This window comes from Culex pipiens, chromosome 3, assembly GCF_016801865.2.
Source record: "Culex pipiens pallens isolate TS chromosome 3, TS_CPP_V2, whole genome shotgun sequence".
Classification (NCBI taxonomy): domain Eukaryota; kingdom Metazoa; phylum Arthropoda; class Insecta; order Diptera; family Culicidae; genus Culex; species Culex pipiens.
Window position 1 is genome coordinate 41,815,655 of NC_068939.1, and position 14,211 is coordinate 41,829,865.

The 14,211-nt window shown below is 33.6% G+C and overlaps 2 protein-coding genes across 6 annotated transcripts in view; one reads left to right on the forward strand and one right to left on the reverse strand.

The window, feature by feature from the left end:
* The window catches only part of LOC120412402 (uncharacterized), a 446,365-nt gene that overhangs the window by 323,146 nt on the left and 109,008 nt on the right, over positions 1 to 14,211 (reverse strand). For all 4 annotated transcript variants that reach the window (XM_039572863.2, XM_039572864.2, XM_039572862.2 and 1 more), the window contains exon 5: positions 3,543 to 3,871. In XM_039572863.2, coding sequence (XP_039428797.1) covers positions 3,543 to 3,871 — 329 coding nt within the window. The remainder of the gene's footprint in view (positions 1 to 3,542; positions 3,872 to 14,211) is intronic.
* LOC120412408 (uncharacterized) lies at positions 1,044 to 3,533 on the forward strand. 2 transcript variants are annotated; one of them, XM_039572870.2, is made up of 3 exons: positions 1,044 to 2,108; positions 2,180 to 2,309; positions 2,649 to 3,533. In XM_039572870.2, the coding sequence occupies exons 2-3, from the start codon at positions 2,206 to 2,208 to the stop codon at positions 2,911 to 2,913; spliced, it is 369 nt and encodes a 122-aa protein (XP_039428804.1). In that variant the 5' UTR covers positions 1,044 to 2,108; positions 2,180 to 2,205; the 3' UTR covers positions 2,914 to 3,533. The 2 variants fall into 2 exon arrangements, with proteins under 2 accessions (XP_039428804.1, XP_052565261.1); XM_052709301.1 differs by having other exon boundaries at positions 1,044 to 2,309.

Consider the following 14,211-nt stretch of genomic DNA (forward strand, 5'->3'; position numbering starts at 1 on the left):
TCAAAATAAAAACAAATTTTCTAAAACATTTGCCAACTGTTCCACCGAACCTCATTTCCTGGTCCATTTTCCAAAAGTTGTCCTCATTCCGGAAGGAACACACCATATCTAGTTTAAGGTTATGTTCACAAAAAAAATCTATCTGTTGTTGCACTTATTTTAGTGCGGGGTGAGGAACCGTACTTTTACACCAAAAGCAACCGAGACTCAAACGTTTCTGCCGGATGGCTGCTGCCGGGAACAAAGTAGCGCTCGCTGAAGAGTGGAAAAAATCGCAGAAAATACCCCAGATAAAACCTACTGGCCGGAAACCCGAGAACCAGACAAATGCACGGATCAGGACGCCAGAAAGAAACTCGCGACAGAAAGAAACTCGCGACAGAACTGTTAGCTGGAACCGTGTCCGTGGTTAAGAAAAACACCCGAGACAACCAGTTTCTACCGGCAGCCAACAGGTTCTGTGTCTTCACACTGACTTTTCCACTGTTCCATGGCCAGTGGCCAGCGAATGTTGCCTCGGATGTTTTTCTTAGCCACGGACTCGGTTCCGGCTGGAGGTTGCAGGAAGTAAAGCGAGAAGTAAAGGTTCTTTCACGAGCAACTTTCGGCCTTGCTGTTTCCGGTTAATTTCTGGCATTTCTGGCACTATCTCGGGCACTATCGTCTCACGTTCCGGCCAGCGGATAAAGACGGATCTGCCGTGGGTTGCTCCTGGGAAGCTGCTTTTGTAGAGAAACGAGTTCTCTCGACAATAATCCAGCAGAAAAAGTTTTGTTGTGTGCGGACGGTGCGGTGCGAAAGCAAAAATGTGAGACGCCATCTTGGTGAAAATTTTTGACAGGAGTTCAAGAATGACGTGACGTGAGCGTGCGTTACAAAATTGGTTTGACAGTACCCCCGTACCGTTACAAGCGTTACATTCGGTATTCGTCCATATTGTTAAAAACCTGGATACATATAAAGAGGACAAAAAGGCCGACTTTTGAGCATTTGTGGATTGATTGCACCGTTTTCAAGTTTAAATAAATCATGTTCAGGTATTTTTTCGAAAAAAATAGTGTCCTTCTTGCCGAGATTTTTTTTTATTATCAATCTAACCTCAAGTTAAGGTCAATTTACGCCATTGATGCGAAATCGATTTAAAAATCTCGTTTCAAAATACAAATTTTTGAACGATTTCATAGCATTTTTGTAATGACAGTTCCCAAGTTGTATGTCATTACAAGAAATCGTTTGAAATTGTTTCATCCAAATCCAAAAATAAAAAATAAAAAATGCGTACTTCTATTGTATCTATATGGAACACCGGGAACACCACGTTTGACTAAAACTAATATTTGTGCAAATAACTTCCCATTAACCATTCGAGGGTTAAATTCTCCGCCGTCGAACCAACTTGACGTAATTTGCAAATCTGCGCTGGGGCAACACTTTGCTCTACTCTAACGACTACAACTTGATTCCAGCGCGAGCAGGGAAGGTTGTGCAAGCTCCGTTCACGCCTCCTGACCATGGGCCAAGGGGTGGTACACAGGATGGACGGCACTGCACCAAGCGGCGGTGAAGTCTGTCACCTTTTTTTATGCATCCAATTAGCAGTGCTTTTTTTTTTTTTGCTCATGGTGCAACGCCGGCTTGGACCTCAAAGCCCGCAAAGAAGATTAAGTTGTGGGAAATGGTCATGTCTGGGGCTGGTTTGTGTCCGGTGTCGTACCTCGGCTTGATGATGAACTACCCATTTGGTTTTGGGTTGGTAGCTGTGAAAATTGGTGCGTTTTGGGTTTGGTTTGGGCAATTTACCCGAGACAAGTACGACATTGTTCTATCTTTCTGTGGCAAAATTAAGCGGCAAACAGTGCAAGAGGTAATTAATTAAGGCATTGAGGCTAACGCAGATTGCTCAATTTAATGTCTATTCGAGATGAAAATGACAGCTAACTTTGAACTTTTAACAAGAGTTATAAAAACCCAGTCAAATTCCATGGATTCATGTTCATTTCCAGTTGTGTTCAGGTCAAGCAAGCATGAATAACCACTTCCCGAAGGGGTCGTCGGCAGTTCCCGGTTTGACAAGCGCCAAACAGCCTGTCACAAACATCGTCGGCGAGGTACAATAAAGGATTGGACTTGTTCTCGCTTCCGGGCAACATTTTGACATTTTGATCTCTCTTCGGAATAGGACTACACAATCGCCTTGTGTGACAGATGGTTGCAAGGTTCGGAGCTGCTTTGCCTTCGGGCAAGACGTACGGGGATGTCACTTTGGGGGATGATGTTCCGGACAATGGGCAGAATTATCCGACATGGACGTGAGTGTGAATATTTCATATTCAAAACTATAAATAGCCCGCTACATTTGAAATGAATGCCAGCGGGTACAAGAAAGATGCTGCTCTTTCCAGATCTAAAGACATGCTTTTTCCATGATTATCTCAAGTAAAAGACACAATAGAGTTGGGTAGCTTTGGAAGTATAACTGTAGATCTAGATGAGATTTTCAAAAGCTATTTATCTTATCACACAATGAAGTTTAGAAAAAAAAGTTATAAATACTTGACTCATTTCAACAAAACCATTTCAAAACCAGACACAACAGCCTTCTCGTGAATTTTTCATCTTGTAAAGCCTCTTCCTTTAATCCATTGCAGTGACAGGCGTTACATCAAACCATTCTCGGAAGGGCCTTTTCCACCAAAAGTCCAACTTTTGCTCACAATGCTGTGTTGTGTCAATAGAGAGCAGCAGCAGCAGCTGCTGCCGACCCCCAGATTCCTGTCTGACGAAGCAGAGATACCCCGTGTCACGGTCATCACCACCTTGTCCCCCATCCGCATACATTTGCAAAGCTCCGAGGTTATGTACACCCGTCTTCCTGGAATCATGCTGCTGAAACCAGAGCTCTGGTACATGTAGCCGTTTTTCGTGTACATCGTCTGTGCACCACGGCGCTGCTCAACAGGTCCTGGCTGAAGGGCACTCACCGGGACCCGGCCTTGGTCCACCCCCGCGCGCGGTTGGCCGTTCTCCGTTGGTCACAGACTGCGATTCACACACTCAAGTACGTCATTTGTGTGAAATCGACAGAACTTGCATCACTGCAGAAGCTGTCAAAATTACGATTGATTACGTCAGAGCTTGAAGCTGATTCTCTGAGATCTATGTGATGGCAACACTGACACTGCACTTGCCTAAATCTTCAACAGTGCTTCGTCTTCCTTTTTGTTCTATGGTACACATTTAACCACTTTTTGCACGTCCAATGCCTTGGAATCCCTGCGAACTGGAACACGTTTCGGCCGTAAAGCTCTCCCTCTTAAAGATGTCAAAATTAGCCCAATGAAGTTGGTCATGTCACATAAATCTCCCCAATAACCAAAACGCACCCCCAACTGCATACAAAGCGGGAACTCCCTTCGGAAACCCCGTCTTCGACGAGGGGTCCACACGCGGCGTACACTCTTAACCGAAATCAGCCAAAATAAAACTACTCAAAATTTCAGCAAGAAAAAAAAATCGCGCGCGCAAAAACTACCCGTTCGTACCTGTTCGAAGGGACAGCCTGGTCGGACGCCGGAACCGTCAGACGCGCCGATGTTTCACCTGGGACGGCAAGATCGGAACTGAGCAGCGCGTCTGCTGTTTTGGCGATCTTCGATGGGCCGCCGCCGTCACTCACTCTCCGGTCACTCGCGCGCTCGGACGGTGCCGCCGCCAAAGTGCGCAAACTCTCGCTTTCATTGGGTGAGTTCCTCTGGGGGGTGGTGGAACTCACGGTTTGTTTTGGTTGCTGCCTTGGTGGTGGTTGTGAGCTCGGCTCCGCCGAACCGGCAACGGCGGCCGCGTTTGTTGTGGTTTGCTCTTTCGGTGGATTCTGCAAAGGAAAACAAAGAGAGTGGATTTTGAGAGAGAGAGCGAATTTTGAGAAAGAGCGAAAAAACCTTAAAATCTCGGAATCATAGAAGATTCCCCAAATCACGCCAAGCTTTGTTCCCAAAAACTCCTAAATTTATAGTATAAATCCAAGTTAATTTTTAAAAGGACGCAACCTTGATGGAAGACGCACAATGTTCCGTCCAATTGTGAATTTACCTTAAAAAAAGTAAAGATTAGAAAAGTTCGCGAAAAAATGGTCACGTGAGAGAGAGAGTGGGAAAGCTTTTGAGATGTTTTCCCCGAAATGTGTGGGGTTGTGTTTTTGTGGGCCTTCGGGTGGGAAAACGTGACGAAGAACAAGCACATTTTGATGGAAGGGCCTCCTTTCACTGGAAGTGATAACTCAAGTGTGGATCTTGAAATGCTGTTTAGGGCAAACATTGGGTCGGGTGAAGTGGGTTTGGCCTTTTTCGTACAGGCCTGTTTTTTTTGTGGCATAGGAAATGAAATAATGAAATGGAAGGATTCAAGGAAATAGGACCAGTAATTCTTGAAAAAGATATTTTAAGATGAAAAAAAGAAACGAATGAAAATAAATTGTAAAACCACATGTTTTGACCCACTTTTTAAGTTTGAGTGTGTAGATATGTAGGTTCAGTTTAGACTCGATTATCCGAAACCACGATTATCCGAATTTTCGATTATCCAAATTTTCGATTATCCGAAGGTTTGTATGGGACTTCGGATGATCGAATCATTAACCCTCCACAACCCAACCCCGCCTCTAGACGGGCTTCGATCTAAAAAATCCATTTTTCACTCAACTTTTGATCTTTAAAAACCATTGGAAATAACTCCTAAAATTTAAAAAAATTAATGGTTAAAAGTTTGACTTGTTTTATGTAACTTAGCTATTTTTCCAAATGTCATTTTTTATGGGTCAGCTTTGGCTGTGTTTTTTTGCTAACATTTTCTATATTTTAAGTAAAAAGAAGTGTACAGTAATTTTTTTAGTGTCCCAAACTATGCCTTTACGCATTTTGTTCACCATTTAAAAGATAATGGTGCCATTCTAGAGCAGAAAATGTGAAAACAAGCAAAAAGAAATGAAAAGTGACTGTAAAAACATGAAAAAATTAGAAAGGTTAAATGTAATAATTTGAGGTGGAAGAAAAGGTCAAATACTTCCAAAAACATAGATTAACTAAATAAGATAAGGCCGATGCAAATATTTAAAAAAGTTTTTGTCAAGGGGGGGGGGGCAAAAAAAAATTTAATAACAAGCCATAGTCTTCACATTTAAATGAAAAAAAAGTGTTTTAAAATGCATTTTACACTAGTTCAGTTGTTTTGCAATCATTAGTTTTCAAAAAATCTAAGATCTGTCAAAAACAAAAATTGTATCGAAAAAAAAGATTTTGCATAAAAAATTTTCAAAAAATCATAAGATTTTTTAATAAACCCAAACATGCCAAAAATGATTTTAAACGCAGGAGAATGTATTTTAATTTGATTTCAGCGGGTCGCACATGAATTTTCATTAAATTTTGAAGTTTATTGCAAAAATTTTTTTTTGCCCTCTTATTTTTCGGGCCAATTTTAAAGGGGGGGGGGGTGCCAAAAACTTTTAAAAATATGTGTACCAGCCTAAATTCAATTTAAAATATTAAAAATAAAACAAGAAAACATAAAACAAGAGAAGTATAGTTTTTCGTAGAACGAAAGTTGCTCAAAATGACCTCCTAAACACGTGAAAAATAAAAAAATCGAAAAAAAAATTCCAGCTTGGGTTAACAAAAATACATTTTTTTTCGTATTTTTCTATCTTCTTACTTTTAACATCAAATTTGAGCTCTGCGATTAAATTTTATGCAAATTTGAATAGTTGATTGCCTATTAAATTGAAAAATGCAATTTTTTTCAATGTATCATAACCGTCATTTTGGACAAAATCTCGGATTTTAAAATTTCAATTTTTTCTTAGCTCAACAATAAAAAATAAGACAACGTATTTTTTTGTGATTTGAGTATTCGAAGTAAAATTTTGCAAAGGACTTCGGATAATCGAGTCTGGACTGTAACAGTGTGTTTATTTTATGTTTTATGTTTAATGTTTAATGTTTAATGTTTAATGTTTAATGTTTAATGTTTAATGTTTAATGTTTAATGTTTAATGTTTAATGTTTAATGTTTAATGTTTAATGTTTAATGTTTAATGTTTAATGTTTAATGTTTAATGTTTAATGTTTAATGTTTAATGTTTAATGTTTAATGTTTAATGTTTAATGTTTAATGTTTAATGTTTAATGTTTAATGTTTAATGTTTAATGTTTAATGTTTAATGTTTAATGTTTAATGTTTAATGTTTAATGTTTAATGTTTAATGTTTAATGTTTAATGTTTAATGTTTAATGTTTAATGTTTAATGTTTAATGTTTAATGTTTAATGTTTAATGTTTAATGTTTAATGTTTAATGTTTAATGTTTAATGTTTAATGTTTAATGTTTAATGTTTAATGTTTAATGTTTAATGTTTAATGTTTAATGTTTAATGTTTAATGTTTAATGTTTAATGTTTAATGTTTTATGTTTTATGTTTTATGTTTTATGTTTAATGTTTAATGTTTAATGTTTAATGTTTAATGTTTAATGTTTAATGTTTAATGTTTTATGTTTTATGTTTTATGTTTTATGTTTTATGTTTAATGTTTAATGTTTAATGTTTTATGTTTAATGTTTTATGTTTTATGTTTTATGTTTTATGTTTTATGTTTTATGTTTTATGTTTAATGTTTAATGTTTAATGTTTAATGTTTAATGTTTAATGTTTAATGTTTAATGTTTTATGTTTTATGTTTTATGTTTAATGTTTAATGTTTAATGTTTAATGTTTAATGTTTAATGTTTAATGTTTAATGTTTAATGTTTTATGTTTTATGTTTTATGTTTTATGTTTAATGTTTAATGTTTTATGTTTTATGTTTAATGTTTTATGTTTTATGTTTTATGTTTTATGTTTTATGTTTTATGTTTTATGTTTAATGTTTTATGTTTTATGTTTAATGTTTTATGTTTAATGTTTAATGTTTAATGTTTTATGTTTAATGTTTAATGTTTTATGTTTTATGTTTTATGTTTTATGTTTTATGTTTTATGTTTTATGTTTTATGTTTTATGTTTTATGTTTTATGTTTTATGTTTTATGTTTTATGTTTTATGTTTTATGTTTTATGTTTTATGTTTTATGTTTTATGTTTTATGTTTTATGTTTTATGTTTTATGTTTAATGTTTTATGTTTAATGTTTAATGTTTTATGTTTTATGTTTTATGTTTTATGTTTTATGTTTTATGTTTTATGTTTTATGTTTTATGTTTTATGTTTTATGTTTTATGTTTTATGTTTTATGTTTTATGTTTTATGTTTTATGTTTTATGTTTTATGTTTTATGTTTTATGTTTTATGTTTTATGTTTTATGTTTTATGTTTTATGTTTTATGTTTTATGTTTTATGTTTTATGTTTTATGTTTTATGTTTTATGTTTTATGTTTTATGTTTTATGTTTTATGTTTTATGTTTTATGTTTTATGTTTTATGTTTTATGTTTTATGTTTTATGTTTTATGTTTTATGTTTTATGTTTTATGTTTTATGTTTTATGTTTTATGTTTTATGTTTTATGTTTTATGTTTTATGTTTTATGTTTTATGTTTTATGTTTTATGTTTTATGTTTTATGTTTTATGTTTTATGTTTTATGTTTTATGTTTTATGTTTTATGTTTTATGTTTTATGTTTTATGTTTTATGTTTTATGTTTTATGTTTTATGTTTTATGTTTTGTGGGTCTCGTGGCGCAGGGGTAGCGGCTTCGGCTGCCGATCCCGATGATGCTATGAGACGCGGGTTCGATTCCCGCCTTATCCACTGAGCTTCTATCGGATGGTGAAGTAAAACGTCGGTCCCGGTTTCTCCTGTCTCGTCAGAGGCGCTGGAGCAGAAATCCCACGTTAGAGGAAGGCCATGCCCCGGGGGGCGTAGTGCCAATAGTTTCGTTTTCGTTTTATGTTTTATGTTTTATGTTTTATGTTTTATGTTTTATGTTTTATGTTTTATGTTTTATGTTTTATGTTTTATGTTTTATGTTTTATGTTTTATGTTTTATGTTTTATGTTTTATGTTTTATGTTTTATGTTTTATGTTTTATGTTTTATGTTTTATGTTTTATGTTTTATGTTTTATGTTTTATGTTTTATCTCTAGCGTGATACTTGTAAACAACTATTCTAAAAAATCTAAACAATTAACTCTGGAAGCTGAAATCCCTGCCCCATTCCCGTTACTTTAACCCTTTCAAGCCTGAATTTTCAAAAAAATATTTTTTTAGTTAATGATGGGAAAATGATTCTTACGACCATACGAAAATTATAGGCTGGTTTTGAAAATTTTCATTTTTGGGTCATATATGACCCATCAGGCCTGAAAGGGTTAAAGCGTTTAATCCCTTGCGCGTCCACGCCATCGAATCAATACTCCCATAAAAGTTTACACTTATTTTACGGGCCCGGAAAACATGCATCAAATAATTCGCAAAGTACTTTATTAAAACATTAAACTTTTGCTCGCACCAAGATCTAATAAATTTATCACCCCATTCGGCGATTTTTTTCCCCTTTCTTTCTCCTCTCTGCTCAATGAACATAAATAACGAGCATCATCTTGATGGGGCGCGCACCAACTGCCTCAACAACAACAGCATAAGGGTTGTGCAGGAAAAATGTGTGGAAAATCTATCGATCGCCGATGAAAAGTTTATATTTTATTGCCGACCCTCGTTGTCCGTGTCCCGTGTTTCGGTTCGTAACGAGCAGATCGGACAAATCGGCCAACAGAGCCTTATTTTTTCGGGTTGCTTCTGAAGAAGAGCCCAAACGAGTAGTTGGTCGTCTGATTGGGTGGAGAAAAAAATCACACCCCAGTGTAGGGAGGGGAACGGGTTCGAACCGGTCAACTTTTCTTCTTGCACAGTGGAACTGCAGTTGGTCAAAATATTTTTTTTTAATTTGAAGAAACAATTGAAACAATATAATCTAGAAATTAATCTACAAGAAAAAAACATTAACAAATTTTATTCAATATATTTAAAAAAAAATAAAACTGATTGAACCCATCATTTGAGAACCATCTTCGTCAGCAAAAAGGGGGTTGTTTCACTTTATTCCAAACGGAGGGGTTCCACCGCCCGCCGGCCGTGTTATAAAGCGTTTATCGAAGTGGTTTGTTGGGGGCTTTCCTCCGGGTATGGGTCTTTCGGTGGTTCCGATTTTCCTCGGGGGCTCGAACCGAAATGTGGCCACCACGGTTTTTTTTTTGGCAAGCGGGGCTTTATTTCTCAGTCTGTGAGGACCAGCAGCGAAAGTTTTCCCAGACTGGTTTCATTTGGACAGATTTTTTTTAAGGGGAAAAAGTTTTTCTTCAAGGACATGTTCGCGTAAATTTTGGGGGAAATTGGCAAACGGGGCGATAAATTTTGGTGGATAAGGGTTCGGTTGAGTTTGGCCGGAAATCACTAATCGAGAAAACAAGCTAAAGTAAATGGTGGTGACAGGCTTTGTGATTACAATCATACTTTTAAATTTAACTGGTTTACAGAAAATCGATTGGATTTGTTCAGTTAAGATCGATTGAATACCTGATTAATAGGGCCAAACTTAATCTTCTACCTTCAGTTTTAATCCGCTTATGTGAAGAAAATTCCACAGCACATAATCCAAAGAGTATTTCCCTTCTCTCTGCATAATCTCTCACTATAAGTCACCGTAAGCTCTATCAAATATTTAGTCAACTATAATAGTCAAATGGTTTAGGGCTCTTCTCCGACACTTTCCTCCCTCAGGAAATGAGATGACGAGCAAGTCATCTCCATCAAACACAGATAGGCATTCACCTAGACACATCTACACTAACATTAACATTTATTAAGACACTATAGTTTAAATGTGAATGAATTCTTTTGGAAAATGTCTAAGTTTTTTTTATTGATTACAGTTCAATATAAACATAACCTCAAAAAATAATCGAATCTTCGAATCATTTTATGTCGTCCTCAGACGTGCATCGGCACTCAATAGCACTTGACAGTTTTTCTAAGGCCACCTAATCAATTTGTTTTGTACAGAAAGTTTATTTTTTTCATTGCACTATGAGGTACTGAACGACCGAAACCTTTATCTTCACTTGTCCGCCAGTTTTAGCGATGAAGTGCTATTTGAGTGCTAAATAGCCCATTCAGCACTTGAAATATTTGCGTTATTCAATTGGGTCCTAAAATGAAGCTTAAATTTGTGATATTATTGTACACAACTATAAAGCTTGTTTTTCTGAGTACAATGACACTTTGTACGATCGCAATGGATTTAAAATGGGTTTTTTAATCAATTTTGAAAAAAAATATTTCGCGGCTCTTTTCGACAGAAAAGGTCCTACTTGACAGCTCGTTCCAAGGGGACCATAGTTGATGCATCAAAATGATGTTGTCTTGTCATTTTTTTTTTGTTTTAAAATGAAAGAAAAAGTGATAAGAAATGGTTTTAAATAGTGCTTAAGGATCCTATCGACAATTAATTTGTAAAGTAAAGATTGTGTCACGTAAAGTAAAGATTGTGTCACGTTCCCCAGAAAACCATTCCCCAGAAATCAATTCCCCAGAATGAACCGTTCCCCAGAAAAACATTCCCCAGAATGTATTATTCCCCAGAAAACCATTCCCCAGAATGTACCGTTCCCCAGAAATATGTATGGTGGTGATTATAATTATTTCCAAAATTAAAAAAAAAATCCAAAATTTTCAAAATTTCTGAATGTTTTCAAAATTTTCAAAATTTCCAAATTTCCAAAATTTCCAAAATTTCCAAAATTTCCAAAATTTCCAAAATTTCCAAAATTTCCAAAATTTCCAAAATTTCCAAAATTTCCAAAATTTCCAAAATTTCCAAAATTTCCAAAATTTCCAAAATTTCCAATATTTCCAAAATTTCCAAAATTTCCAAAATTTCCAAAATTTCCAAAATTTCCAAAATTTCCAAAATTTCCAAAATTTCCAAAATTTCCAAAATTTCCAAAATTTCCAAAATTTCCAAAATTTCCAAAATTTCCAAAATTTCCAAAATTTCCAAAATTTCTAAAAATTTCCAAAATTTCCAAAATTTCCAAAATTTCCAAAATTTCCAAAATTTCCAAAATTTCCAAAATTTCCAAAATTTCCAAAATTTCCAAAATTTCCAAAATTTCCAAAATTTCCAAAATTTCCAAAATTTCCAAAATTTCCAAAATTTCCAAAATTTCCAAAATTTTCCAAAATTTCCAAAATTTCCAAAATTTCCAAAATTTCCAAAATTTCCAAAATTTCCAAAATTTCCAAAATTTTCAAAACTTCCAAAATTTCCAAAATTTCCAAAATTTCCAAAATTTCCAAAATTTCCAAAATTTCCAAAATTTCCAAAATTTCCAAAATTTCCAAAATTTCCAAAATTTCCAAAATTTCCAAAATTTCCAAAATTTCCAAAATTTCCAAAATTTCCAAAATTTCCAAAATTTCCAAAATTTCCAAAATTTCCAAAATTTCCAAAATTTCCAAAATTTCCAAAATTTCCAAAATTTCCAAAATTTCCAAAATTTCCAAAATTTTCAAAATTTCCAAAATTTCCAAAATTTCCAAAATTTCCAAAATTTTCAAAACTTCCAAAATTTCCAAAATTTCCGAAATTTCCAAAATTTCCAAAATTTCCAAAATTTCCAAAATTTCCAAAATTTCCAAAATTTCCAAAATTTCCAAAATTTCCAAAATTTCCAAAATTTCCAAAATTTCCAAAATTTCCAAAATTTCCAAAATTTCCAAAATTTCCAAAATTTCCAAAATTTCCAAAATTTCCAAAATTTCCAAAATTTCCAAAATTTCCAAAATTTCCAAAATTTCCAAAATTTCCAAAATTTCCAAAATTTCCAAAATTTCCAAAATTTCCAAAATTTCCAAAATTTCCAAAATTTCCAAAATTTCCAAAATTTTCCAAAATTTCCAAAATTTCCAAAATTTCCAAAATTTCCAAAATTTCCAAAATTTCCAAAATTTCCAAAATTTCCAAAATTTCCAAAATTTCCAAAATTTCCAAAATTTCCAAAATTTCCAAAATTTCCAAAATTTCCAAAATTTCCAAAATTTCCAAAATTTCCAAAATTTCCAAAATTTCCAAAATTTCCAAAATTTTCAAAATTTCCAAAATTTCCAAAATTTCCAAAATTTCCAAAATTTCCAAAATTTCCAAAACTACCAAAATTTCCAAAATTTCCAAAACTTCCAAAATTTCCAAAATTTCCAAAATTTTCAAAATTTCCAAAATTTCCAAAATTTCCAAAATTTCCAAAATTTCCAAAATTTCCAAAATTTCCAAAATTTTCAAAATTTCCAAAATTTCCAAAATTTCCAAAATTTCCAAAATTTTCAAAATTACCTAAATTTCTAAAATTTACAAAATTTCCAAGATTTCTAAAATTTTTAAAGTGTCCAAAATTTCAAAAAATTCCAAAAAAATCAAAATTTTCATGATATCAAATTATCAAAAAACTAAAAAAAAATCATTACCTTTGATTTTTTTTTAATTTTAAAATTTTGTTTCTCTTTAATTTTGATTTTTGAATTTCAAACTTTTTGATTTTTTTCGAGAATTTTGAAAATGTTTTTTATTTTTGACATTTTTGAAGCTTTGGTTTTTTTGACCATTAACAAATTATGATCGTAATATTTAGATCGAAAAATCTCGATAGTAATGCGAGAAATAAAGATTGAAATATTACGCTCGAGTGCAATAATCACCACGTTAACTTGTGTCAGCAGTTATTACAAGGCTAGAAAGTTTTCCCTTCTTTAAAGAAAGGAAAACTTAACTGGTTGATAAAAGTTGAATTTTACCTTTAAAAGGGAGGAGGAGAGTTTTCCCTTCTGTAAGGAAGGGAAAAATTTACAGCCTTGTTATTATAACTGTGACACGGGTTTAATTTTCCCTTTTTTAAGTAAGAGAAAAAATACTTGACCACTTACAAAACTTTTTAAATTTGTTATCACTAGTCAAGAGGGTTTTTCCTTATGGAAACAAGAAAGAATACAAGAAAAAAAAAACTTTAAAGCGAAAATTCAACTTCTGTTAGCAGATATCACAAGTCAAGACAGTTTTCCCTTCTTTAAAGAAGGTGAAATTCAATTTGTGTCAGGAGACCTTAAAAGAAGGAAAAATTAATCAGTTATTGTAAGTCAAGAGAGTTTTCTTCTTCCAAAAATGATAAATTAAATTTTGTCACCTTAAATCAAATTAAGAAAATTTAAATAATCATGCAAAATGAGCAATATGCCAAAGGTCCAATATGTCAAATGGAATTATACCAATGACACCTATAATCATAAATTAATTTTAACAAACATTTTTCTTTTTTGCAAAATAAAAATAGCATTCACGGAAAACAAGAAATAAAAAGAAACTGCACTTTATTCGGCTTTTGTATAACAAATTAAACATGACTGAAAAAGAAGGGAAAATTTCTTAGAATAATAGAACGAGTCCTGACATATGCAAAAAAAACGAAACTATTGGCACTACGCCCCCCGGGGCATGGCCTTCCTCTAACGTGGGATTTCTGCTCCAGCGCCTCTGACGAGACAGGAGAAACCGGGACCGACGTTTTACTTCACCATCCGATAGAAGCTCAGTGGATAAGGCGGGAATCGAACCCGCGTCTCATAGCATCATCGGGATCGGCAGCCGAAGCCGCTACCCCTGCGCCACGAGACCCACCCACATATGCATAACCGAATTAACATTTTTTGTTATTTTTTCAAGAATTGTTGCCAAAAAAAAGAAAAATTTCTTGGCATGGATAAAATAACCTTGTCCAATTTTTATATTTTCTAAGAAATTTCAAACAAACTAATATTTGAAACTACTTTGATTTTTCGAGAAAGAAACTTTTCTTGGGAATGGTTTTCTGAGAAATGGTACATTCTGGGGAATAGTTTTCTAAAGAACGGTTTTCTGGGGAACGTGACACAATCTGAAGTAAAAAACGATGATTATAGACATCGAACTTAAGCTTGTTGTGTTGCACAGTGAGAAAAAATTCACTCTGCTGGTTTGCGTAGCCAACAATCTCAAAATGTGGTGAGGTGCTATTGTGTACCGATGCACGTCTGGTCGTCCTACTCAAATATGTCACCAAAAGTGCTTTAAAGTGCTCAGTTATTAAAAACTTCAAGATGGCGAATATCGAATAAAAAACTGCCGCTCGAACTGTCAAA

Coding starts and splice junctions, on each gene's coding strand:
- LOC120412408 (XM_052709301.1), top strand. CDS start 2,206: ATGGTTGCAAGGTTCGGAGCTGCTTTGCCTTCGGGCAAGACGTACGGG. Junction 2,310..2,648: donor CAGAATTATCCGACATGGAC/GTGAGTGTGAAT, acceptor AATCCATTGCAG/TGACAGGCGTTACATCAAAC.